At 44.0% G+C, this 27,629-nt stretch overlaps 1 protein-coding gene across 7 annotated transcripts in view; it reads left to right on the top strand.

The window, feature by feature from the left end:
- The window catches only part of USP6NL (USP6 N-terminal like), a 177,608-nt gene extending 152,024 nt beyond the window's left edge, over positions 1-25,584 (top strand). For 6 of the 7 annotated variants that reach the window (XM_084809120.1, XM_084809124.1, XM_084809123.1 and 3 more), the window contains 4 exons: positions 1,736-1,801; positions 1,923-2,022; positions 3,869-4,021; positions 19,783-25,584. In XM_084809120.1, the coding sequence (XP_084665246.1) occupies positions 1,736-1,801; positions 1,923-2,022; positions 3,869-4,021; positions 19,783-21,275 (1,812 nt within the window). In that variant the 3' untranslated portion in view covers positions 21,276-25,584. Of the gene's footprint in view, positions 1-1,735; positions 1,802-1,922; positions 2,023-3,868; positions 4,022-13,389; positions 13,441-19,782 lie in introns of all 7 variants that reach the window. The other variant, XM_084809127.1, reaches the window with a different exon arrangement.
- The last annotated feature ends 2,045 nt before the right edge of the window (positions 25,585-27,629 follow it).

Below are 27,629 nucleotides of genomic sequence, written 5' to 3'. Positions count from 1 at the left end.
GCCATGCTGTACCCGACAACCAACATAATCATACAGGGAGAGGCATTTTCAGAAGTACACAGGACCCGAGCCCCTTTGGGGTCTATGTTCCATAACAATCCCGTTGAATTGTGCAGTTTGTCTTTAATTTTTATTTAAAATAGCATTTCATACTGTTTGGGGCCCTAACAAGGGCCCCCAAAGCAGTTTACAAAACAAAACCAAGTAACAAAACAAGGTAATATCAAATAAGAAAAATTAAATTACCCCCCCTCCCCGTTAAAATCAAAGGAGCAGAGCTAAAGCCTTCAATATTAGAAGCCAGGTGGAATAAAAATGTTTTCACTGCTGCCTAAATGCCATCAGGGATGGGGCTAGTCTCTCTTCCCTTGGGAGGGAATTCCATAACCAGAGGGCAGCTACTGAAAAGGCCCCACCTCACATTCCCAAATGAGCTTCTTTTGGTGATGGGACATATAACAGTGCCTCAGAGGATGATCTCAGTCTGTGGGCAGGTTCATATGGGAGGAGGTGGTCTTTGAGATATTCTGGCATAGATAAGCACCAGTACCTTCAATTGGACCCAGAAACAGATCTGAAGCCAGTGCAATTGACCGAAGGTGGTCTAAAAATATGGTATAAAGTGGTACACTAGAAAGCATTCTGGCTGCCATATTCTGCAGCAGCTGCAGTTTCTGAACACTTTTCAAGAACAGTCCCACATACAGCATGTTGCAGCAGTCCAACCAGGGGGTGTATCACTGTGGCCAGATTTGCCTTTCCCAGGAAGAGGTACAGCTGACATACCAGCTGGAATTGGGCAAAGGCTCTTCTGGCCACAGCAGCTACCTGAGCATACAGGAGCAATGCTGGATCTAGGAGCATTCTGAAACTGCAAGCCTCATCCTTCAGGGGAAATGCAACCCCATCTAGAGGAGGCTGTACTCCCAATTCCTGATTAGCTCATTTACTGGCCATTGGTACCCCTGTCTTGTCTGGATTTAGCTTCAATTTCCCAGCCCACATCCAGTCCACCACTGCATCCAGGCAGTGGTTCACAACGTCCACAGCCTCCTTGGCATTAGTTGAAAAGGAGAGTGTGTTTGCGTACGGGAGTAGGGGGAGGATGATCTGCATGTTGATGAAAGCCAACCCCAAAACCTCAGATGACCTCTCCCAGTGGCTTTATATAGATCAGAGGTGATGTTTTGGCCTACAACTTCCATCAGCCCTAGCCAGCATAGCTAATGGTGAAGAATGATGGGACTTGTAGGCCAAAAATCTGGAGGTCCCCAAGTTGCTTACCCCTGATAAAGAGCACAGGGGATAAAATGGAGCTCCAAGGCACAAAAGGGCTAAGGGGCTGAATAATAATGTCAGCAGCACCTTCTGAAATCATTCCGGCAGATAGGACTATTATGCGATGGTGCCCCCAAGTCCTCTACTAACCAAAATCCCAGAATGATTCCATGGTCGATGGTATCGAATGCCACTGAAAGATCCAGCAGAACCAACAGAGACCCATTCTCCTGTCTAGTTTCCAGCATAGGTCATCCACCAAGGCAACCATGGCTGTTAACTATCCTGAAACTGGTGCTGTCTCCACGGAGAGAAGGAAGGCAGAATGCCTATGAGACCAATCAGGATTCAGACTGAAAATACCTTGCCATTTATCTTCGGCTTTGCAATCTTTTGGTGCTAAATTGCATGATGCTGTGTTCTTACCTGAGGTTCCTAAACTGTTTCTTCTTGGCAGGACTCCCAGGAGGTCAACACAACCTTTTACACAATGAAGTGGTTTTTCCAGTGTTTCCTTGACCGTGTGAGTGACCTTGGCTGTTTGATCCCCCACCCCACTCCCCATCCCTATCATCCAAGCACACATGTTGTGGCAAACTTGAGGTTTTGTTTTCTCACACATCCACGTGGTTCTCTCATTGCAGACTCCCTTTAGGTTAACCCTCAGGATCTGGGATATCTACATACTTGAAGGAGAACGGGTTCTCACTGCAATGTCTTACACCATTTTGAAACTGCACAGAAGTAAGAGCTTTGTCCTGGCATTAAACACTAACCTACCATATGAAATGGTCAGTCACCTTGGTGTAAGAATTTTTTTAAAAAACACCACCACCACAGTCCAGGGTATTTTTCAGAATGCTTCTCCCCACCCCATCCCCTTCTGGTTTTGTTCTCCCCTTGCTAAAGGGGCTAGGCTCTGTAAATGCTTATTTCTAACTGTCTCGAAAGCCACAATAAGACAGCTGTTGAGAAGATTCCCATGACCAGAAACAGTTACAATAAATACAGTTATATTCCAAGAACACCGAACTAATTTGGTAGCTCTCTGTACTTCCTAACCAACCAAAATATTGCAACTGGCTGGGAGGGCCCTGCTCAAAGTACCATTTCCTAAGAAGATAAAATTGGCAGTGGTAAGGAGCAGGGTATTTTGGTGGTGGCCCCAAAGCCCTAGAATGAGCTTTCTGCAGAGGTGCTTCGCCTTGCCTCTTTGCTGATTTTAGGAGGCTCTGCAAAGCCAACATTTTAAAGCAAGTGCGGTGGCTGAATCTGCTGACGCTTTGGGGGCTAGGGCAGGGGAGGATTATCTGCTGCTTATTGCTATGATCCTACTGCTTTAAGTATGTTGCATTTCCTTTTGTGTTGTATTTTTATTAGACTTTTTTTGTAAACCATATCAAGCTGAGAGGTAAGATAGAAAGGGTTTAAATAAAGAAATGCGGGAGCTATCAAATTCATAAGGCTGCTGTGCTACACCCTGTACACTTGTGGACACAACTCCCTTAACCTGGACTACTTTCCTGTAGGTGAAGTAGGGTCTGGGGGTGAGGAGGTGACATTTTGCATTACTGGCAGGTTGTATGTGGTGGGACAGGGGAGGCTGTCTCCATGTTGACTGCTCGATGTTACAGCAGTGTATCCTTCGTCCTGAATGCTCTTGTTCAGGGTTCTAGCCAGGCATTCTTTCCAAACTGGGCATTCTACTTTTCTCTCCAACCGTCCACCCCCAATTTTCTGTTTTTCTTTACCAGCTGGCATTCAGTATTCTGTGGCTACTGAGCATGTGCAGTTCTCATTGGACTGGGGTTTTTTTTTGCCCCTTGGGTAGGTTTTTTAAAGGGCTTTTTTCTTACTTCTCCAAAACCTGAGGCTATCTCTAGCTAAATCTAAAATGATTTCTAGGCTGTCTTTAAGGGTGGAAACCTTTCAAGGTGGCGTAGAAGATAAAAACCATGCAAAGTGGATACAATTGTTGAAACAATGTTTTTAAAACTCCATAAAAACATGTCTCAATAAAATCCATAAAAATGAGATTGTCAATTAAAATCAATACAAACAAAATTTACCAGTAAAAAACAACAGCCCAGACTAAAGGGAAGACCAGTGAAAACAGGTGGGTCTTCAGAGATTTCCTGGAGACCTGCAAAGAAGGGGCCTGATGAACCCCTGATGGAAGTTGATTTCAGAGGTGTGGGACCACCACTGAGAAGGCCCTCTCCCTTGTACTCACCAGCCTAACCAGCCTTGGAAGCAGGCAAGTGAGAAGCTCCCCTGAGCATGGTAATACCTCCTCCTCATTTGTCAGTGGCATGTTTTGGCTCCATTTCTGTCAGTACTCTCCACCTAAGTTAATTATTGGAGGGAGTGGTTCAAGGGGAAGGGAGCTGGGCTTGAAGCAGACAGGTGCTTTTTGTAATATCTCATTCTGCCCTGAGTGACTCAGGGTTCCAAAATAACTTTAGTTATTTATTTAACTAGTAAATTGATATTGACAAAGAATTTAAATAAAATTTCATCTTGTCTAAAATAAGGATGTATACCAAGTTGCATCTCTACTCTCTGATATTGTATTCTTTCCCAACCTTAGAACACCTGATGAAATTGCAAATGGAAGAACTTGTGCAATTTCTTCAGGAGACTCTCGCCAAAGATTTCTTCTTCGAAGATGACTTTGTAATAGACCAGCTCCAAAGTTCCATGGCAGAACTGAAACGAGCAAAGCTGGACCTGCCGGTAGCAGGTAAGTAACCTGAGGCTGACCAACTGCTCTAGAAGTTAACAGCCAATTTTAATTGGCTTGTTTGCCCACCTTTTGAGACTCTGCCTGGCCAACAGCTCCTTGGCAGGGATTGTAAAGCTTCAGTGCAACATAGGAGATCTACAGGAATGTTCGCGCATCTGTACCATGTCCCAATAAATCCTGATTATTTATCCAGAGGACACATCCACTTGACAGTTGCTTATGCACCCGATTTAGTGGTGCTGGGTATGTCCCTGGAAAGAGCGAGTACATTTTTTTCTCCTGGAACACATCTGTGCCCAACAGCAGGAACTCCGCCAGATAGATTGCACTGCCCAACTTTAGACCACTGTCTCTCCTTGAGGAAGAGGGTAAGAAAATCGGAATGAAACATCCATTCTGCATTGGAGCCACATTCGCTCATGTCCTTGTCACATGCAGGAGAGCAGAGAAGCTGGGCTTGCATCCCTTTTGTTAGAATGAAGGCCACATGCCTAATAGGCCAGAGGCTTGCATTTCTTGGCAGGGTACTCTGGAAAACAATTTTCAACTGTGAGTGGAAAATAGCTATCAGACATGCTCTTCTCCAGAGTTATCAGTCCTTGCAGAAAGAGGCAGGGGGTGGGGAGGAGGCTGCCTTTTCCACACCCTGCACTCGTAGGAAAGTGTGTGCCATTAAATGGAGAAATGGGTCTTTGCAAGCTGAGAGAGGGAACTGAATATTATCCTTCAGTAAGTCTGTCAGTGTATTATGAGAGAGGGAGCAAAAATGTTAGGGACTAGTTCTTCTTTAGAAAGATGAGGAGAAAACTGTGCAGGATATGTGGAAACTACAGAGTGCTCTAATATTCTGAAAGGGACACAGTGTAGGTTTATATGACAGCACTGTTATTGGCTGTTTTTTTCCTAATTGTTCCGGACACTACTTTTTCTTTCACGATCAGAGCAGAGCATAGAGCATTGACTCTTCCAGTGAAAATTCAGAGTTCTCTTTCCTGAGTTGCTACAGTCAGTTCACACCCCATCTGTGTTACTTTGTTCTCTTTAAGGCCTTCAAATTATTTTAGTAATGTCAGAAAGGTAGCCATCTCAATTTGGAATCTTGTGGGACCTCATTTTTATCTCCGTTCTGAAAGTTTTCTACTTCAGTTTCTTTTAACTAGCTGCCATTCTGTGCGAGGACATCGTTTTCTTATCCTTGTGGCTTTGTCTTATTTTCTTTCTCATGTGGCACTAGTATCCTCTGTCTGTGCACACGTGTGTGTTTGTCAGTTGTTGAAAGCGTTCATGAGAATGTATGCTGAAGCACTTTGAGCACTCATTAACAGTAATAATGTAATTATCACTATTGCAAGTTCAGACCTGCAAAATGCGTGTATGTGTGTGGGGGGAGCAATGCAAGATGAATCCTTTGCCCCTATCACTGTCTCCTGTTTCCCCCATCTGTCCCCACTTACCTCCCACTCCTCAACCTCTGCTGCTCACCTTCTTTGCCCCACCCCAACTGTCCCTTTCTCCCGTCCCTTGGAATATAGGTGCTGCCAAGAATAGAATTGGCTTGAGTTGAAGAAAAGGAGTGCAGTTGTGCTCCTTCCCCTCTTTCTAAGCCCAGGGACTGGCTAGAGCAGAGGAGAAGGACATGTGAGAATTCTGGAGCCAGCAGGCAATGGTTAGTGGCAACTGTGCTCTGCTCCCTGCTAATATCCCTCAAAGATATTCCCCAGAGGCATGAAGGTTCCCCATTCCCCACTACTTTTCTGCAAACCAAAGGGATCTCTTAAATTGATAGATATCCATCCTGTCTTCCCCCATTTTAGATCTCATGGATGTCCACACGCAAGCATCCCACTCAGGGGAGGGGATCTGTTTTTCAATCCTGAAAAGGGGTTTTCTCTCTCCACAAATTATCACAAAATATCTCTTGCCCTCATCCCAGAAAATCCAGAAGATTTGTCTTCTGGTACTTTTAGCTCAGACAACGGATGCCTCATTTGTTCTTCATCTGAATTTCATCAGCCCTTGAGTCTTATCTCCCCACCCTGTGTTCATTCTTGTTTTTCTAATCACTATCTCCAGGCGATGCTGTCACCAAGCTTGCACTTTGCATTTTCTAGACATTACCTCACTGGATTGTGCCTTGTCTGGCTCTGATTCCGTGACTATGCTGGTCCAGTCAGCCTCTCCTCAGGCAGGTTCAGGGTTAATCCTTTCTCAAGATTGCTCACTGAAGAGCTCTGACTGCAAACTAAAGCTCCCATTTGCACATCCACAGCAAGTTTAGCGATTTAGTTAGTTTGGGAAAGAAGCAGGTACAGAAATGATGGACAAATAATGAGAGAGGCAACAGAAGATATTGGGACAAAGGGACCTTTGGCCTTGAAGGTCCCACTATAACCCTCAGTGTTTCCTTCCTGTCATGGGCAGATTGCAGTTGCTAGGGAAGAATTGCGATTTCTTGCATTTCAAGTCCCAAGATTAATTGAAAGCTGTCTTGTAGGACTTGCAGTTAGGATGTGCAGCCATGTTTGGTTAGTGTAAAGTGCTTGCCCAGTTCTTTCCAGGTTGCTGAAGGGGTAAAAAAGAAAATTTTGGACTCCTGGAGCCTATTCTTGCTATTCTTGCACAGGAAAAGAGAAAATGCTCAGTCCCATGCCAAGGCAGGGCCTTGGGCCAGATGTGCACTCTTGGCTTAGCCCTACCCCTCATGGTGGCTGTGATGATAAAACGTGTGGGGAGAATCATATATGCTTCCCTGAGCTCTGTGGAGGAAGGATAGGATAAAAAATTGTGATCAAATAAATACAGATAAGTAAGCAAGAAGAGCTTGCATCCTTCTCATAGCCAGAACCCAAGGGAAGTAGATGCACCTGTCTGTCAGCCTGGGTGAGAAGCAGGTGAAGGGGGCCAACCATAGGTTGTGTTAATGAGAGAGTACTTTCCTGTAGTTTAAGTGTGAACCACATTGCACCTTATTTTTCTGTGGAAATCTGTAGCTCAGCCTTCCCCAACCTGGTGCCCCCAGGTGTTTTGGACTTCAACTCCCATCAGCCCCAGCCAGCATGGCCAATAGTCTTGAATTCTAGGAGTTGTAGTCCAAACCATCTGGACAGCACCAGGTTGGGGAAGGCTGCTCTAGGTCATATTTGCTTTATGCCACAGCTTTTTTAGTGAGGGGAACAAAAAGCACAGAGGGATTACCAACAGCAGTACCAGTCATGTCAAACCCAAATTTTCATTATTATGCAGAAGAGCCTGGCAGCTCAAAGATGTGAAGCAATTGGTTTGGGGCTTGAAGGTCTGGTGAGGCCAGTGAGACCTTTGAACCTGAAATCCAGATTCCTTCCACACTTTGGAGTATTTTACAGGTTTCTCCCACATCCAGCCTCCTTCCCCTATCTCTTTCTTGGGGAATAAATACAGGGAGGGGTAATGGCACCAGTTTTAAATCCCTAGACATTACGTCTGCAGCAAAAAGTGTGAAGCTCTTTGGATACTGAAATAAGAAGAGCATGGAGTTAGGTGATCTTAACATCTTCCTTCCACTGTCAGTCCCTTCCCTGTGAAGGGAAAGACGGACTCCTCCCATTTTGTGGCGGGGCGGGGGAGATGCCCAAGAGAAAAAGGAAATGGATCTCTCCTAAAGCAAGGATCTCTTTTAGAGCTCATGCTTGGTCTTGTGAACACTCTCTCTGGTGTTGGGATCTACTTGCATGCAGACAATGCACAGCTACAGAAGACACATACAAGGAGTTTAGGGCAGCATACGTAGTATATTCTTACCCATACATGCTGTATTCTCAAGACCAACCTTGTTAGGTAGGTTAGGCTAAGAGAGATGGAGTGTTCATGTGTGTGTGTGAGAGAGAGAGAGAGGGGGGGGGAGAGAGAGAGAGAGAGAGAGATTAGCTCTGCTTCATGGCTAAATGCTGATTTGAACCCCGGTCTCACAAGTCCCAAGTGTTATGTTGTAACCACTCAGAGATGTAGTAATTGTGGTAACTGGGGAAATAAGCTTCTGTTTTTCTACATGTTCTTCCTTCTGTGATATGCCACATTGTTAAACATATAAACCAGTTAGTTCTAAGTGTCCAGTGCAGTCTAGGAAAATGCATAATCTTCTTAGATTGCAAATCTGTGTGTACTCACCACAAGGAAGCAAGCTATATTGGACACATTGGGGCTTACTTCTAAGTAAACAGGAGGAGAATTGCAGTATAAGCCTACAACTGGTGAACAGCATCGGCTCCTGCTTCATACTCTTGTACTAAGCCGCAATTACCTCTTAAATGTTATGGATCAAAATCTGTTTGAAAAGCACTTGCAATCTTGCTCTCTCTATCATATTCAGGTCTCTCCCATCCAAACGTATCCAAGAGTTAATTAAGCTTGGTGGAATTCTCCATCTGGCAAGCTTTGTTTAGGGTGCTTAGAGCTTCCGGCGCTATTTGGGCAGGCTTTTGGTCTGCTACCAGAAGAGATAACTTTGCACAGCTTTTGAAAAAAAAAAAAAATAGCAGTCCATCTGGAAGGGAATTTGTAGGCACTGTATTCTGTTTTCTTCTAAACTCCCCTTCAGAATGAGATGGACTGGAAGATGTTAAGGCTTCATTTGATTACCAGTATGCTGAGGATTTGTCTTTTGAACACATGGAAGAAAAGTCCTTGCATTGCTCAGTTGAAGCATCTGTATTCCAAGATTTTGGGCAGATATAGGTTCTCAATAACCTATCCTATCCTAGGAAAACTGTGAGATCTCAAAAAATGCCGTTTTGCAAAAGGGAAGCTCTGCAAATCTTTGAAGGTCTTTCCTAGCAGATGGGGAAGAAGACAGGGCATATTGCTGCATAAATTGCCTGATTGTAGCGTTGTACTTCTGGAGACACCAGGAGGGCCTCGATTGTTTCTCCACTTCCAGCATTCTTTAATCACATGGAGGGAGCAATCCTATGGCCGCTAGACAGCGGCTAGACAGCCATAAGGTATCTGGTTTTCTGGGAACTGACCTCGGAGCCCTCACTCCGAGGTCAGTTCCCAGAGAACTGACCTCCCCCCAATTTTGCGCTGCCTCGGAGGCAGGAACAGCCCCTTCCTCTACGCTCGCAAGAGGAATGCGGAGCAGCCAAAAAGGAGCATTCCAGGAGGCATTCTAGGGTGGGGAGGGTGGAAATGCCTGTACGACACATCCAGTGTGTCGTACAGCAGCCTTCTCCTCCACTCAGCCCTCCTGTGGCTAGAGAGCCGCAATTGGCTGTCTAGCCGAAAATGCAGGGCAGGAGAAGCACGGAGGGAACGATCCCCTCCGTGCTTCTCCTGCTCTGCATTGGATAGGCGGTCGCCTCCGAGTTCGGAGGTGGCTGCCTATCTGAATAGGATTGCACCCTTGCTTACTTTTCATGGATTGAGGGCCTAAGAAGACCCTTGATTCTTCTTAAAAAGACTGTCCTTTGTGATTTTTTTCCCCTCACAGATGGCTTGCGCTCCCCCACTCCATCCGATGAAACTTCTATACTTCTTTGCTATTTGCATGGATGGAGAGCTTGTTAAACACACAAAATAGTGCTGCATGTTATACAAATAGTCACCATCTCCTTCACAGATCTAAGCCACTAATGGTGTTGCAGTAACCGTAGCCTTGGGAACAGACATACTTTCATTATCTGACTATATTGCCATTAATGCACATTCTAGTCGGGCTCTGAAAATTGACTGAATTCTTGGGGAACGACAACAAGACAGGCAGGAGGGCTATTGCCCCCATGTTCTGCTTGTGGGCTAACCAGGTGCATCGGGATGGCCACTATGGAAAACAGGATGCTAGGCTAGATGGGCCTTTTTTTCTGATCCAGTGGGGCTCTTCTTATGTTCTTATATCCTGCCTTTCTGATTTAATAAAAAACATTGAAGGCAGTTTACAGCATAATACTGAAGTAAAACAATAATCAAAATATATTGTTTTTTTATTATTGTGCTCATGCTTGTGGGTTCCTGGTCGACAGCTGGTTGGCCACTGTGTGCACAGAATGCTGGACTAGATGGACACTTGGGTTCTTCTTATGTTATGTTCTTATATAAAACCACTACTAAGAGCACAATCCTATGGTCCCTGAAAAGCATCCCATAGGATTTTTCGGATTCCCTCTCCCAAAGCTGTAAACATGGTTATGACTTTGGGAGCGGGACTCCAGAATCCAACACCATTCCTGCCTCCTCAAAGCCACCATGGAAAGAGCCACAGTGCCTGCTCTTGAATGTCACAAATGGCCTTGGATGACATCATAGAGATCAAAAGGGAGTGTTCAGGTGGGCAGGGGAAAGGAGAGGCCAGGATATGCAAAATCGTATGGTCTAACTGGCTCCAGCTCAGAGGCTCAACTAGAGAAAAAGTTACAAAAGAAGATGGAGAGGCAAAACTCGCCTTCATTACTCCTCCCATCCCACCAGCAGCAGCCCAGCAGGGCATTGGATACCCTCAAAAGACAAACAGCCGATCGAGGAGCAAAACCTCCTAACTTGACAGCCCAAGTGCTTGTTGGAATAAAAGGGGTTAAAAGACCACCAGGGAAGGCAGGCCTCCCTAGAAAAGGAATTCAGTGTATGCATGAGGAAAGGAAAATGCCCATATTACCTTAACAGCTATATCTGAATGGATGTTGGATCATTGTATCAAACCTAAACAGAATTTATTGTGTGTTTCCCCCTAAACCTTCACTTTTTGCCTTTTCTCTCTTTCTCAGTAAGCAACTTCACCTTTAAGCCTTCTCGACAAATTCAGAATGTGGGTGTTATCTTTATTCTCTTTCTTTCTTTCTTTCTTTCTTTCTTTCTTTCTTTCTTTCTTTCTCAGCTCATATTTCCACTCTAGCTCACTTTTATCTCTCGGACATCTCCATTTAAAAAAAAAAAAAAGAGGCAAAGAGAATAATAGAATCACTTCAGCATACTTTTTCTCCCACTCTTTCTGTATTTTTTTCACTTCTGTGTATTTGTTTTTTCCCTTCCAGATGAATACGGAATTTTTCATTTATACGTTTGGAGAACTCACACGTACCTATTTTTTCTTCGTCTTTGCACTTCACTTCATTAACCAACTAACTCTCAGATACATTTCCATGTTGATGTTTTTCTTCCTACTGATTTCTTGAGTGCATCTAAATGTGATGAAATTCAAGGTTGCCATGGAATCTTTGTTTCCCTCTGGCGGTTTGCCTGTCTGTGTGATTTGAGCTGCATAGTTCGTGCCATTGAATTTCTTTCCTTGCATCCTTATAAATATAAGTGGTGCTTCTAATTGTGCTTGTGGCTCTTCCAACTATCCACTTAAATTTGGTAAAATCTAGCACGAGTTGAATTTTTTGTCTGCGTTAGGGGGCGGTGGTGCATCTTTGGCTGAGATTTTTATTTCGGTGGCTCAGAAACAAGTAAATCTGTTAATTTCCTCCTATAATTGTCTTTGTTTTAATCTATGTAAGAGTTTCCAGAGTGGGCTTTTACTGTGAGCAAATGGAGAAGCAAATTGTACAGACACCATCTTGCAGTATTATGAAAATTGCAAATCCAAGCTAGGATGTCTGTGTTCCTTTGATTATGATGGTGTTCCAAAGAGGGGAGAAGGGGAAGCAACTTGCTTTCTAGGACTAAATTAGATGTTACCCTGAATACCTGGCAGTGACTGAAAACAGCAACCACATGTCTAATCTCTTCACATCTCGCTATCCAGTAGAACGTACTTTGTCATCATGTCATAATGTTCAGTACTCTTCCTGCTCCTCCTTCCACATCTCTGGCTGCTGCTTCTGGGAGGTGCAGAAATGTAGAATGCCATGACCTCATGACACGAGGTAAGCTCTACTACATAGAGTGGGAGCCTAGGAGGAATTAGATCCCCTTTTCACCACCAGCCTTATGTGTCAAGAATAGCATCCAGTTTTGGCCCCTAGATAGCATCATGTGCTTTGCACCCACACACTGTTCTGTTGTTTAGTTCAGGATAGTTTTAAAAAAAATAAAAATATAACAGTGAAAAAATTACTGATTGGTTTGCAAGTCACAAATACTGTGCCCTTTTTGATGACACGTTCCCTGCCACTGTCTCCCCTTGAAACCGTGTTAGAAGCGCACACGTTCTGGTGCCGAAATGGGGTGCCAAAACAGCTTACCGAAGCGAGTACTGGAAGCGGTTCACTCAAGTCCATTCAGAGCACCTGACTGTCAAATACATCTTCAAACAGTTAACCTCGAAAGCTCTGCAGTTGTGATTAATTTCCACTGGGTGGTGACAAAGATCCAGAATAAATCATTGGTATTTCTTTTTCAAAGCTGAACTTAACTTTTCATCTTCCTAAAGAAGATCATTCCAGCTCCCTTGTTTGCTTTACTTTGTGCCAGCAGACTTTGGCTGACTTCAGCCAAGTTTTAAAAATGTCATTAGCAAAACCAGACCTTATTTTTTAAGACAGAGCCTGTTCCTGCGGAGTGGCAGAACTCACAATAGAATTGTCCTAGACTTGTGATGAGGGACACCATGTTGAGGCAGGGCATCCCAATTTTCAATATTGTTCCTCCTTAAAAAGCGTGTGTGTGACAACAAAGAGTGCAAGAAGACTGAAGAGTTACATATACGAAACTCTGTGTAAAGAGCCCACATAGCATGCTTGCAGTTCAGAAGGGGACATGTGCCTGTTTTTCCATCACATGAAGATTGTCACCACCTAGAGAAGTGTCTGAACTGGGCCGGTGTGCGCTGGAAAATATTGGGAGAAACGTAACAGTGAGAGCAGATTGACGATGGAATCAGGTATCTAGGAGCTGGGTGTACTCTCCCTCAGCTGGTGGTCTTCAGGCAAGGGCTACACATTCATGTGCTGGGTATGCTCGAGCTCTGGATTTCGCACATCAAGCCAGAGGTTGGATCAGAAGGCAAGCCCCCATCTAGTTCTGTGATGCAGTGGGTCATAGGAAGCCTACAATTAAGCCAATTTTTAAACTCTAATCTTTCCCCATAATTGTAAATATGGAGAACAGCAGCCCAGGAGAAGGGCATTCCACATTTCTGGGTGCAGCCAGCAAGGACGTCTCTCTGTTTGCCCTTCCTTGTAGCTGGTGTACTTACAAGGGTATTCTTCAGTCTTTAAAATCACCAGGGGTGATGCAACCAGTGTCATGCTTTGCTATGGTATGCTATAGTTTCAAATCATCATGTGCTTTGTCTTGGTTCCCCCCCCCCCCCCCCAGGACTTTAGAATTTGATTGCTCTGGCTGATTCTGCATGTTTAGCTTAATTTAGGTTAGAGAGGTTCAGCTGAGTTTGGGAGAGGTTTTATTGTGGTGATAATGAATCTGTTTTTCTGTTTTCCTCTTTTTTTTGCCAGCACCCGATATCGTGGTCTTCCTGTTCGCTACTATCCCCCAAGTGTCTCCTGGTATTTTATTTTTGCCTGATTCACAACTTTCTGGTTCTTTGTGGTTTGAGCAAGGATTGCATCTATTTATTAACAGGCATGATCGATGGGCTTGTAAACTGTTTTATTTCATGTTCTGGAACACGATGTGTTGACTTCTTAAATTCAAAGTCTTTGTTCTTGTAACAATAATATAGTATTCTTGGCACTTCACCTACATTTTAACACATCGGTCAGAGTAGTGCCTGCAGATCGATACATGCATGCAGGTTTGTTTCCCTCATTGTCATTGTAATGAATGAGCCCACACGCGAAAGAGTTCTGTGTGTGCATAGGGGACTTTGGATTGGGGCAAGCATGGGTAATAACATAATATAAAACTGGATTTTACAAACCCATTTGCCTGACTGCTTTTCATGAGGAAGAAGAGCCTCCAAGTGGCTAGGCAGGGATGTTTTTTTTTTTTCTAAATGAGAAGGGAGTTGGTTTGTTCTTTACTACTAGGCCATCAATGTGCCCAGCACAAAATATATGTGGGCAGCTAAGGTAGTTAATGTATTTTAAAGATTTATACTCCACCTCCTGGTCAAGTGATCTCCATGGCAGCTTGCAACTAGGAATGGGGGAGAAATTTTAATATGAACCAGCCTAATTTGTATTTCTTGAACTAATACTTGAACTGAAACTCAATTATGCCTCAGTTTTCACACTTCTTGAATTTTGCAATGCAGTTCTCAATTTAAAAATGCATACAAAATTGCAAATCTTTGGGGAAATTGCATACAGAAATGCATACATTAGGGAAAACCGCACACAAAAAGGTGCATGAATTTTTGTGTGTATGAAAACGCACATGGCAATGTGGATAAGTTTTTGTGTTGACATTTTAAAACACAGTCACAAACCTGTGGAAATGGGATGGAACAAATGACCGCTTGCAAAAATACAAATGTTATATAAAGTGAAACAGACAAGATTTGTCCATCCCTATCTTTAACACATTAAAACAGTACCAAAATATGATCTTTATTGCTTTCGTCAGTGGTGGAAGCCAGACAACTCTTTTTCACTTCCAAAATCCCAAGGCAACTGGCATTTGGAGCTGAGTTCTTTCTGGCAGGCACAGCTTCCATGAATGAAATTGGATTGGAATGGCCAAGGGTGATGGTGGGGTGGAGTTGTTCTCTTGGTTTCTAGCAGACACCTGATCAGCTTTCGTAAGTTGTAAAACGACTCCCCCCGACCAAATTCCACTGTGATGTTTAAGAAACCTTGGTTGTTTTATGTTAATGCACCTGGCTTGATTTTCTCTCTCTCGAGTTCACAAACTTTGTGCACAATCTGTGCACAATGTAGTATGTCAGTGATTCTTGGGCTTGAGTTGAGAACATCATGGGCCTGGGCTTCTGGGGACTGTGTGTGAGGCCTCAGAGCCCCTACCATTGGCAGGCCAATATGAAGCTTCTTGGTTGGCCAGGCTTGGTGTACATGTTAAGAACCTGACCTTCCACCTTTTTTCTATCTAGATCAACAGAGCAATGACGCCTGCATACTGCATGTCTGGCTCTATCTTTTCCAGGTTTCAGCTCTAGCCTGTAGTTCAAGTCTCCAGCTGGCTTTTAAAAGAATGAAGAAAAGAAAGACCTTATGAGCATACTGTGTAGCTCTCTTTGTGTTTAAAGCAATCCTGCCATAATTACAGGGTAGCAAATTGGGCACTTGGTATTGCACAAAACACATAATGCGAACACAGCCTTACACCATAATCATAAACATATTTTCATGGAAGGAAGCTCTACTGATTTCAGAGGAATTTCATTCCATTCAACTCTTAAAGAGCAGGCAGGGCACTGCCAAATGCATAGTGCCACTGTGAGTAGCACTTGAGAGGTAGTGGTCAAATTTCAGCCTAATTCTTAGGTTAACTTCTAACATCAGACCAAGGGCCATCTAATCCAGCATAATGTCACCAGTGGTGGACAGCGTGATAAAGTATCATTGGGACTGAAAGTTCTGATGCATAGTGGCTGGTGGATGAAGGGATGCTTAACCCTCTCCCCATCACCCACTTTCCTCCTGCAGATTCCCCCCCCCCCCGAGTTGGGTGTCTGCAGGCTTGGAACTCAACTGGGGAGGAAAGTTCTCAAGGGATAGGGCCAGATGGAGAAAGGGCCACGCATCCCGTTTTCCACTGTGTCTTGCCTATGCCGGATGCCATTTTTGCAGAGGAGAAACTGGAGTTGCAGTAGACAAGGTAGACGTGTTAATGTGTGCTTGGCCCACACACACTTTCGGGATTGTAGAGCTGTCTTAAAAGTTTGAGGCATGAGTGATATTGGCAGATCTAAGCAATCTGTGTACTTTGTGTTGTTTCATGCCTCTTTTGACATCTGACCCTGGAATAAGGGTTCACCGGCGTTATGCCATGGCCACATGACAAGGATCTAACGCTGTGGCTCTTTCATCCCTTCTTCTGTCCTTTTGCTTTTGTTGCCTATGCAATCTCTGTCCAATTATTTTACACATCTAATAGAAACCCACAAGCCCTGCTTGCACATGGCTTTGGTCTTGGCAATCAACAGTTATGACCTTGGAATACTTTGGCTGTTACTACGTCTGTTAATTCTCCATTTGTAACCTCAGGCTCTCAGTTGGAGAGCTAGTATGGCAATTCAGGGTCAATCTAACATCATCCCCACCCCACCCCCCTTCAAATGTTCAAAATTCAGGTGTTAGCTTACAACATCTAAACAGCTTTGAACCATGCACACCAGGGCTAATGCACTCTCTCTTGCTCTGATTACAGAAAGTAATCTTCAAAGCAACAAAGAATTCAATAAAAATGTCTGTAGTATTCTCACTTGGGTGTCTTGAAAGCTTAATGGTAATTAAGAGACCTTAAGTGTACTAAATTAAAAAGAATAAAAGCTGCTTTATTAATCAACCTACGTACATTCCAAAGTTTTTCTTGAAAAATTGTGCATTGAATAAAGATATAAAAAAGAGGGAGTGCAGTGATTATCTGGTGAACCACTAGAAGCATTGATGGTGTTGGTAGTGCTGGATACGTGCACATGCACGCCTCTGCTTATGAATATAAGCCTGCATAGGTGACAATGGCCAAAGACCAGGTCTTGGAAATGTTTTGGTTGAGAGGAAGGAAGGGCACAGAGCCTGTTTTAATGTGCCCCCTTGGGCTTCCCCAGAAGCACAACTCTGTCGATGCTCTCATTGCATACACATCAAGTGAAGCATGAAGCAAGACTTGTACATGAATACACACATAAGAACAGACCAATGGACCATTCATTTCAGCACCCTGTTTTGAGTAGTGGCTAGTTAGAAATGGGTCCTGGCTCAGTGATAGATCATATGCTACACATGCAGAAGGTCCCAGGTTCAACTTCTGGTGTCTCCAGGTAGGACTGGGCAGGATGACAGTCCGAAATCCTGCAGAGCTGCTGCGAGTAAGTGTAGACAATACTGACCTAACTGGAACAATGGTTTGACTCTATGTAAGGCAGCTTCCTACGTCCCTAGTTCTCTCAACGAAGCCTGGAAGCTGGGCCTGAAGGTGATAAGCTCTTTCCTGCTATTGCTCCCCTACCAAGTGGTACTTGTTGACATCTTGCCTTTGAACACGAAGGTCCCATATAGCTATTATGGCTAATAGATACTCATGGAACTGTATCCCCCCACGAATTTGTCTATTTCTCTTTTAAAGCCAACCAAGCCAGTGGCCATCATCACATCTTTGTGGTTCTGGATTCCACAAAATAATTATCCACCTACCGCGTGCGCTGTGCTTCCCACACCTAGCACATCACAGCCTGAATTTCCTTCAGTTCTGCAAGCATTTTGCCTCAGTGGAAGTTGCAAGACTACCTACCGGTCAATCAACTTTGGGTTCTTCTCACTTTGTTTGCTAACCTCTGATTCCTCAAGCATGACAAGATATTGCTCCATGCTGACAAGTTGCAGCAGCTCAGAGGCAGAGGTTTGGGGCATCTTGGAATATAGTTTTAATCCTAACTACATTGAACAAGCAAAAACACCTTATATTGGCTCAGCGAAATAACTTCGAAAGAAATCACCATACAAATTATTTAGGCAGGAACATAAAATAGCATCACAGAAACATACTTTGTATATCTCTAAACATTTGTGAAGTCTCTTTGTTCATATAAATGGATTGCTTCTGCTTTCTCTGATCTTTTCTGAGTGGTGCAGAGATGTTATATGTGATCTGTTGTCTCTCTGAAGAATCACTGCAGATAAGGGCCCACATTTTTTGTTTTGTTACTGGCCTTCCCGAGAAGTCTTTGTCATTTGAAAAAAAAAATGGGGAAGTGAGCAAAATTTCATAACTGGCTCATTTGTTACCATCACCATTACTAAGTTAACAGGGAAGGTGGACTTTGGCCATATATCCAAGATACTATTTTAGGGCCCAAAAAGGTTTTGAGATCAACCAATGAATAACATTACGGAATGACATTTTGCACAAGGCTGCAAATAAAGATCTTATTTATCACTGAGTTGATTTGCAATGCACTGATAGTGCTGATGGCAACAAGGAAAACATAGCTTGAACTGAAAGCTTGGCTGAAATTAATTTGTGGTAGGGGTGTTTCGCAGGCAAGCTGCAAGACTATCATTTCTTGTGATAATTAAACCTTTCTAGGGGACCACAGCTTGGCATGTTGCAAGACATCTTGAGCCATACAGCATAGGCATGTGTCATGACATCATGGTGTTAGGACAGGGGTAAGTTGTGCTAGACATTACAGTATGGAAGGGGCGGTCCAGAGGTGACTGTTAGCAGCAGGAGCTGCTTGAACTTGGTCACAACTGGTTTTAGTGAAATAATGGTGAAGCACTATGAAAGCAGCTCAAGGTCTAAATTGAAAATGACTCAATCCTGTTTCTGTGAGTTAGACCGCTATGACTTTGAACCCGTTCAGACATTCTGTCTTCAGAGAACTCCCTACCCAGTGTCAGCCTGGCACACATATTTCCCCCTCTGTCATTGTAGGGAGAAAGTAAGGAATGAATGGCCCTGTATGTCAGGATTGATTCTGAGCGTATGGAGATAGCAGTTCAGATTCAAAAGGGGAACAGCCAGAACCGGGGCTTCTTCCCAAGCGAGTTCAGGTATGGAGAGGCGTGTTTCTCACGATGCTAACACCCAGTTGGCTGGGCCTGAAGCGCCCCCCCCTTTCCTTCCTCCATGAGAACTCAGGAGGAGGAGGAGAGTGCAGGGTGTGACCTGAGGGATGCTAGACTGTGGCGCAGAGCTAAGAGAGAAAAGTTAGAGGCGGCGCTCAGACAGTCGATCCGGTTGGCAATGCGTGAGAGTGGACGTAGGGGAGCATCACTGGAAGGGAGGGGCATCCCTCCCTAAGTTATTCTAGCCAGCAAGTTCGTGTTTCAAACTGCTGGCAACATCGTAGCTCCCATTTGGATCTTCTGTTGCCATTCCTTCGTAGCCTGAGAGCCTTCGAGGATTTGCATCTGTAATAAACCTGTTGATAGTGAATTAAAGGCATGAGACTGAAGCCTCTCTTCTTGTGTGTGTGCATGAAGAAGGTGGGGGCCAAGGGAACGTGACACTGTACCACATTTCTTTGGATGTGCTGTCTTCCTGGCTGCTGGATTTTGAATGATCCCATTCTCTTTGGAAATAGATTGGGTGGCTGCTCATTCAGTTCTCAAAGAGATGACTAAAACCGGACAGCCAGGGGGATAACATTTTCAAGTAACTCCAAATGACTCATTCATGTCTTCCTCCTTGTGGCGAGGGGAAAGGAATGTGCACATGCACAAGACCTGCACCAAGCTGGGAGTGCTCACCCAGAGTCGTGGCTGAATGTGCCTGCATCCCTGCTCCTCTAAGCCTCAGAAACAGGGTTGAGTCGTAAAAGTAGACTCTTGAGCTGCTGTAGTTTCAGGAAAGCAATACGTGCCTGCATGATTTAAAATATCTCATCCTAACATTTGAGACCATACAAGGCCAGAAAATCAGTTTTCAAATGTGATTTGCATTCCTAAGACAGTTCTTGCATGCTTGAATGAGTGCTTTTGATATTAATCTTGCTGACCACCTGCAGTTCCTGTTCCTGTCAAAAAGAATGTGTATTAGGCTGAAGACTAATTCAGCCATGATCTCTGATCATGAGTTCAGCTCTGAGCCCTCCAACTTGGTTCTTTTCTCTTTATGTATGTCATACTAACTTGTGTTCTGAAAAAACAATGAATAGTAATTATCTGCCACAGAAGGGAACCATAGTGAGACTTTATTTTCTCTCTTTCTCTCTCATCTGTCCATCCATCCAATACTGATTTTATTATTTGCTCTTCTAGGTAAAGATGATGAAATTCCAAAGAAACTGGGAAAATGTCCACCTGAAACTCAGCCTGCCATGCTTAACCTTACTCATCTGGTCAATGGACAGAGTAGCACTAGTGGATCTAACAACACCCAGGGTAGCCAGAGGAAAGGTCACAGAGCATCTGGAGAGAGGGACCAAGAAAGCTCATCAAGAATACCTGCAGAGAGAGACCAGGAAAGCTCACCAAGCCACCGAAGAAGAAAAAATTCACTGGAAAAGAGGCCTTCATTGAGACAGCAAAAGCCTGTAACAGCAAATGTGCGGAGTGGATTGCCGAAGCATGACATAGAGAGTCAGAGGAAAAGAACTGAAGCTCAAGCAGAGGATGACTACAAGCAAAATCATAATGCAGCTGCTAACCAAAATTCCAACGCTACTTTAAGTGCAGGAAAGGAATTTGTACCCAGATGGATTAAACCTTCTGATATAAAAATTATTGAAAAGACTACAAAACTCACCATGGAGATCAAGAGTCGATCTTCAAACCATCCCAATTCAGGAACGCCACCTAGTCCTGGTGGTGAGGTACAGCCGTTCAACATAAAGCAAAAGATGAGGGTTTTGGATGTCGAAGCGGGTAAGCGAGGGTCAAATGCATCACAGTACGACAATGTTCCTGGTGCTGATCTGGAGAATGAAAACTCTGTGGATGAGGCACTAGAGAGGGCAGTCCTGCAAAGTCCAAAAAACACAGCTTTCTCCAGCAATTCAAGGAAGCTGACAGAGAAAAGATACAGTCCACCAAAAATATCCAACAGTTATGCCTTCAGCTCACAACCAAGAATCCCCAGATATTCCTCCCAATCTGATGGGTCAGGTGTTGGACATAATATCAAACCACCACTCCCATCTTATAGTAATCCACCTGTTTACCATGGAAATTCTCCAAAGCATGTAACCAACATAGTTCATTCCAGCTTCATAGCTACACAGTATAATCATGGGAATCGAACCAACTCTCCTGGTCGACCATACATCTCTGACCTTCCAACAGAGATGTTTGCTGATAAATCACAAAGAAATTATTCTGTCAGCCACCAAAATCTTGTTGTGACTCCTTCTACTCGAATAGAGGTTCTCCCAGTTGGCACTTATGTAAGCAGCCCTAGGTCACCTACAGGCATGAGATTTGCAATTCCTCCAGCAGATTATTTGCCAGATGGGAGAAAGTGGCCAGATCCTGCTTATATGTACAGACAGGATGCTTATGGGCAATCCTGGAGCCAAGATGGTAGCCGAAGCCACTTGGCTAACTTGAAGAAATACCCAGCTTTTCAGTCAACACCTGTTAAAGACCATAATCTCCCCACTGTCTCTGTGGATAGTCCTATAAGATACAGGACTTCCTCAACCTCAGAAGAACTTGGCTCACCACGCTACCAATATCCAGGTTCCCCAGGCCCCACCCACCACTACAGACACCAAACCGATGGATTGTCCATGCATGAATCAGTACTGCTGTGAGAAATGACACATGGTCATCTGAATAGCCAGAAGAGTGTGCAAGAATCACAAGTCTTGGGTTGGTAACTATCCAAGATTAGTATTCTTTGGACAGGACAATTTAGATAAAGGATACACAAAATAACACTATTTCACAGCTATGTTAAAGGTTGACAAAAGCTGAAACTGAGCATTGAAAAAAGCAGAAAATACTGGATTCTCATAAACGGCAATAGCTTTATACGTTAAGCGTGACTACCATGGCAGTTGTTGGTTACATTTAAGTAGCTTACTTGGGAAATGACTTTGTTGCCTAAAACCTGTAAACCCCCCCCCCCTTGAGTCAGCTGCTTTTAACTTGACACTACAATCCATTGTGTGTTCATTTGTGGCAAGAGAACTAAAACGGCGGCATGTATGTCCTTTGGACTGCATCCATAAAGTACTTTTTATTTTTATTTTTTATTTTTGTTAACTTATTTTATAAATCATCTGTTCATTTAGAATGGGGGTTTCTTGTCATTCATATATACACTGCCTCAGTAACCCAAGAATGAGAACTCTGGGTTATCCAATGCAGTCTTTATGTAGGGATGCAATTGCCTATTGCTCAGCTAGAAAAGAGAAGTTTTGGCATCCAAAGCAAAGACATTCTGATATAGCCAATAAATGGTGCTTATAAAATCAGGACTGTCTGTGAATTGTAGCATGTGTCTAGGGTGTCGATGGTATTTGAGCCCATCATCCACGTTCACATATCCAAAGGCAGTTCTGCAGTGTGTCATCATTTTTGAGTCCCATGTGTGTGTTTTAATGTGTGTGTGTCGGGGGGGCAGAGTTAGAGGTGCAATCAAATGCAATATGTGCATTTTTAGCACATATCAGTGCTAAAATATCTAACTGTCAGTGATTATAGAAGGCCTGTACAGATGTTCAGAACATATGCACAGTAGGGCTGGGTTTCCTGGTCCCTTCCACTCCTGCCTCTTTCGTGTTGGATTTCACATTTGACTTGGGGCCTTGCATACACTGAGCCTGATGGGCCCAGGCCACGCAACCTGTACAACTCAATTTTTGTAGTGTGTAGAACACATGGTTCAGGTCTATGTGGGTTGGGCGTTATGCATCTGCGCCCTCATGCACCTATGTAAACCAGTGTGTGAGTTGGGGGGTGGTATGGGCCAGTTCAATCCTGTGCCACACGTACATTCTGAACATCTACAAAGGGCTGCAGACAGCTTGTTAAGCAAATAGCTTTTGACCACAGTGGGCGCACATCAAGTTTTTCTGTGTGTGTAAATATACGAAATGGTAACACCAACAGCATGCAACAGAAAGATAAAAGAAGATGCTTTTAAATGTAATTCCCATAGAGACAGCTCACTTCTTCAACATTCTTAGCTCTGACAAAGAGGTTTTGATCCCTTGAAAAGCATTGGTTATTTTTGTAATAAGATTTCTGTGCTTTCACAATGAATTCTGAGAGATGGATACTTTTATCGCTCTTTGTTGCGCGCACCATTGGTGTTGCCTTTGTGTCTTCTGCTGGGGCTGCCCTTCCGACTGTTGCATTCTACATTGGTTTGAGGACACCATGGACATGATCTGCCAGGAATGGTCATGACTTATTCAAGTCCCATTACTTCCATGGGCGGAGGGGTTCTGGTGAAACATACAAAGCATCCTTCTATAACTTGTGATCCACCAAATCCAAGGCAGCATATGAACCATATATTGTGGCTTGCCAGGCACTTAATTTCCTTTTCGCATACGAACGCCTACGCAAACCCTGTTCTTGCCATCTTAGTAAGCCAGTAATTACAGGAGAGTCATCAAGCCGTTGGTGGGTTGAGTTTGGCTTGGTGAGTCACGAGCTGTGTAGGCCTGCAGTATACACAACAACCCAAATCACAGCCTGGCTACGCCTTCTGTGAAGACAAATGTGAGGTTATTACAAAAACTTTGATTTGGGTGGCACCAAATGTGGCAGGTTCAGATCCTGGCAGCGTTCTGTGGCTGTCTCAAAACAACGTTTGACCTGTTTCTCTTAACTCGTTTTGTAATCCGACGTATCTGACATCTCCCCGCCCCACCCCCTTTGTGTGCTTCCTTGTCTGTTCCATACTGTGCTTGCATGTCTTATTTTTCTTGAGAGCAATAGACTTTTATGCCCTTGATTGGGCTAGTGCTGCTGTACCGTTAGGCCCTTAAGAGATGATTGTAGGTGTAAAGTCTTACGCTGAAGTGCTCCCTCATTGTTCATAGGAAGCCAGCAAATCCATTGTAACATAATGTTCTACAATCAGTGCCTGCAACCATTTGGTGTTCGCTTTTTTGACTTATTTTTGTCTTGTAGGGCAAGGACAGCTGGAAGGGGGCAATTCACTCAAATATTCACAAGGGTGTCAGTCCTGCTGATTGAGGGCATGGGGAGCCACTGCAGGCAGTCATGTGAGGTGCTCCCACGATGGAAAGCGGAAGCTCCATAGGCCTCCCAGGCGCACAGGTAGTTCTATGTGAGCAGCTGCCTTGCTTTGCTTCAACTTCAGGGAATGGTCTGTATTCCATAGAAAGCAACGGGGGAGCCCCTAATTTCTCAGTGCTCCATGTGCCGTGAGCCTGACCACTGTCTTAGGAAATGCTTGGGGATCTGAATCAGTGATTTCAAGTGGGACTAGTCAGATGTTATGTAGGAGGTATGTGATAGGGCCTCCTGGCACTTTTTAAATGAAAAGCATTGTGGGGAGCACATGTGAATTGGATCAAGAGAGCTGTGCTGGAGGATGGGGCATGTAATCCTCCCCACCCCACCATTTTCCTAATCAAAATTGCCCCACAAAAGTTGCTCTTAGCCCTGCTGGGGACTAAGAACAGATAATACAGGTGCCTGCTGCTCCCCCCCCCCCCCCGCAGGATAATAGCTTTAGGGGAAAGCTTTCAGTCATGAAAAACATCCCCCTTGCCTAATGCTGCTGTCCCAATTCACATGTCCCCCACCCCTGTTGTTAATTTAGAAAGGGACAGGAGATCCCGTCTCAGTTGTTCTTTATTTCATGTAATTGTTTTAATCAGGAGATTTGATCACAGATCTGCCATGTCTGTTTTGGTCATCCTTTGATACAAGATGGTCAGGGGCCACATTTAATCACATCTTTGAGTTGGCCAAGCAGCCATATCTGCACATGGGAGAATCGATCTCTGTCTCAACTATGAATTGATGGCAGGCCTCATACCCATGATATTCACAATGACACAATCACATACAAGAGTGATGAACCCTGGAAAGACCCAAATCCGATCCAGCAAATACACTGTGGTGTCATTTTTGGTCCTTCTAGTCCCTCAGTAGCAGGTTCGCACAATCCACTGCACACATGCGTATCAGGGCACCAGTTACCATTTTGTTTTTCTCATGGCCACTGTACAGTTTGGCCAAGGCCTAGAACTGAGCTTGCTGGGCTATATTCTGGTCCACCCGAGGCTAAAAATGTTGGATGAAAACTATTTAGGACTTTGGTCTTTTAAATCATACACTGGAAGGCTCCAGGTTGTCAGTGAGGTCAGCCTTTCTTCCTTAGGCACCCCCATTATCCATGGGTTTTCTGGCTGCACAGAAGTACAAAATGTATTTCCCTTCCATGCTAAATCAGGTTTGTGCAATTTGTGACCCATCAGCCTGAACACAGCCTGTGAGGGCGGGGACAGTCACCCTCCTTGTAAACCAGGAGGCTTACTGAAGCCCTTCTGGGCCACCAACCATACATGGTTGGTTGCCTCCATTTGGCTTTGTGGGTCATGAGTTGCACACGCCTGCCCTAAACAGTGTGCTTGAGTGCCTAGGCTGGCCACAGGTTGGCGCCACTCATGTTTTATGGTACCGTAGTCTTTTAAAGAAAAGAAAAACTGAATGCGATAGACATTTTGTGTACATACTGAATCTGATGTAATTTTTAATTAATTTGGCAACTGACATAAAAAACAGCAACCTGCAGAACACAGTGAAGTAGCAGCTGAGTACTGCACTGAGGAGAAGGTTCTAAATGACTGGGGGGGGACGGACACCTAGAGTTGTGGTTGGACTCCAATTCCCATCAGCTCCAGTCAGCATGACCAATGGTCAGGGATGATGAGAACTGTAGCCCAACACTGGTTGAAGGCCATTGGTTCCCTACCCCTGTTATAAACTGACAAAACAGTACTTTGTCTTTTACCCTTTGTTCTGAATTACCTACTGTTGCGTAGAAATGTATGTAAATAATAATACGGTTATGTAATAATCTTGAGGTTTAAACCATGGCTTTGTGATTCACAATAAATATAATACAAATGTAAGCTGTACAATTTACTGGATGCTAGCAGCAGAAAGACAGCTGCTCCTAAAATATGTATTGAAACTAGTAAATACTGTAGATTATATATATATATATCTATAAAATATATACGTGCTATTTTTCTTACATCATCTTCAACAGTTTTTTAAACTATGTTTTCCTATTTTGTTGTGAACTGTATTTTTAACAGGTTAAAAAATAATTATTAAGCCTATGCTGTCTTGTGTGCCTGTCTCAAAAAGGGTACTTTGGGCAGGTTGGCAAAGCAACGCTGAGTGCAAAACCAGCCAGGTACCTTTTGTTTTTTCCAAACCAGACCAGACAGTGAACTGTCATAGTGATAGTCTCTGAAACCAGATCAAATTGTCTTGGTTACCGGTTCAAAGCAAGAGTTTGAATAATGTGTAAGCTTACAGGCTTCAACCAGAAAGTTGCAGTGAGCACATAAGTTTCATATCCTGGAGTATTTTTTTAGCATGTTGGGTTTGTCTGGGCATCTGACTTCTGTCATCTTCAAGGGCTGTTTAGCAGTATACAAGACAGAACCCTGCTGTGTCATGGTTGCAATCCACGCTAGCAGGCCATGGGCTGATTTACAGATGCATGTTCATCACATGAGCTTTTTGTTCAGTCGTTAAGTCGTGTCCGACTCTTCGTGACCCCATGGACCATAGCACCATAGAGGACAGGCCTTCCTGTCTTCTGCTCTCTCCTGGAGTGTGCTCAAGTTCATATTCATTGCATCGGTGATGCTATCTAGCCATCTCATCCTCTGCCGTCCCCTTCTCCTTTTGCCTTCAATCTTTCCCAGCATCAGGGTCTTTTCCAGGGAGTTTTCTCTTCGCATTAGGTGGCCAAAATATTGGAGCTTCAGCTTCAGTATCTGTCCTTCCAATGAGCACTCAGGGCTGATTTCCTTTAGGATGGACTGATTTGACCTCCTCGCAGTCCAGGGGACTAGTAAGAGTCTTCTCCAGCACCACAGTTCGAAAGCATAAATTCTTCGGTGCTCAGCCTTCCTTATAGTCCAGCTCTCACAGCCATACATTACTACTGGGAAAACCATAGCTTTGATTAGATGGACCTTTGTCGGCAAGGTAATGTCTCTGCTTCTGACTATGCTGTCTAGGTTTGCCATAGCTTTCCTCCCAAGGAGCAAGTGTCTTTTAATTTCATGGCCACAGTCACTTTTTGCGGTGATCTTGGAGCCCAAGAAAATAAAATCTGTCACTGCTTCCATTTCTTCCCCTTCTATATGCCAGGAAGTGATGGGGCCAGATTCCATGATCTTAGTTTTTTTTAATGTTGAGTTTCAAACCAGCTTTTGCACTCTCCACTTTCACCCTCAACAAGAGGCTCTTTAGATCCTCTTCGCTTTCTGCCATTAGGGTGGTATTGTCTGCGTATCGGAGGTTGTTGATAATTCTCCCGGCAATCTTAATTCCGACCTGTGATTCATCCAACCCGTCATTTCTCATGCTGTACTCTGCATATAAGTTAAATAAGCAGGGTGACAATATGCAGCCTTGTTGTCTTCCTTTCCCAATTTTGAACCAATCGGTTGTTCCATGTCTGGTTCTTACTGTTGCTTCTTGACCCTCGTACAGGTTTCTCAGGAGACAGGTAAGGTGGTCTGGTACTCCCATCACTTTAAGAATTTGCCACAGTTTGTTGTGATCCACACAATCAAAGGCTTTAGCGTAGTCAATGAAGCAGAAATAGATGTTTTTCTGGAATTCTCTTGCTTTCTCCATGATGCAGCGAATGTTGGCGATTTGATCTCTAGTTCCTCTGCCTCTTCGAAACCCACCTTGTACTTCCGGTAGTTCTCGGTTCACATACTGCTGAAGCCTAGCACTGCAGCATCAAGTAGGGATCCGCATGAGTGAATGAATCCTCACCGACGAAACACCACTAATATAAAAGGCCTGTCATCCCCTTTCCTGGTTGAGGAAAGAAGAGAGAGCCACGCTTCCCCAGGTGCTATTGACTCTCCATACTAACTGATTTTCCAAATTCCAAAGAGGAACGGAACAGGTTTGTC

The sequence above is a fragment of the Heloderma suspectum genome, chromosome 7, assembly GCF_057233095.1.
Source record: "Heloderma suspectum isolate Gila_16-S chromosome 7, 16-S_ref, whole genome shotgun sequence".
In the NCBI taxonomy this organism is placed as follows: domain Eukaryota; kingdom Metazoa; phylum Chordata; class Lepidosauria; order Squamata; family Helodermatidae; genus Heloderma; species Heloderma suspectum.
Note: the sequence above shows the minus strand (reverse complement) of the source record. Positions and strands in the feature narration are given on the sequence as shown.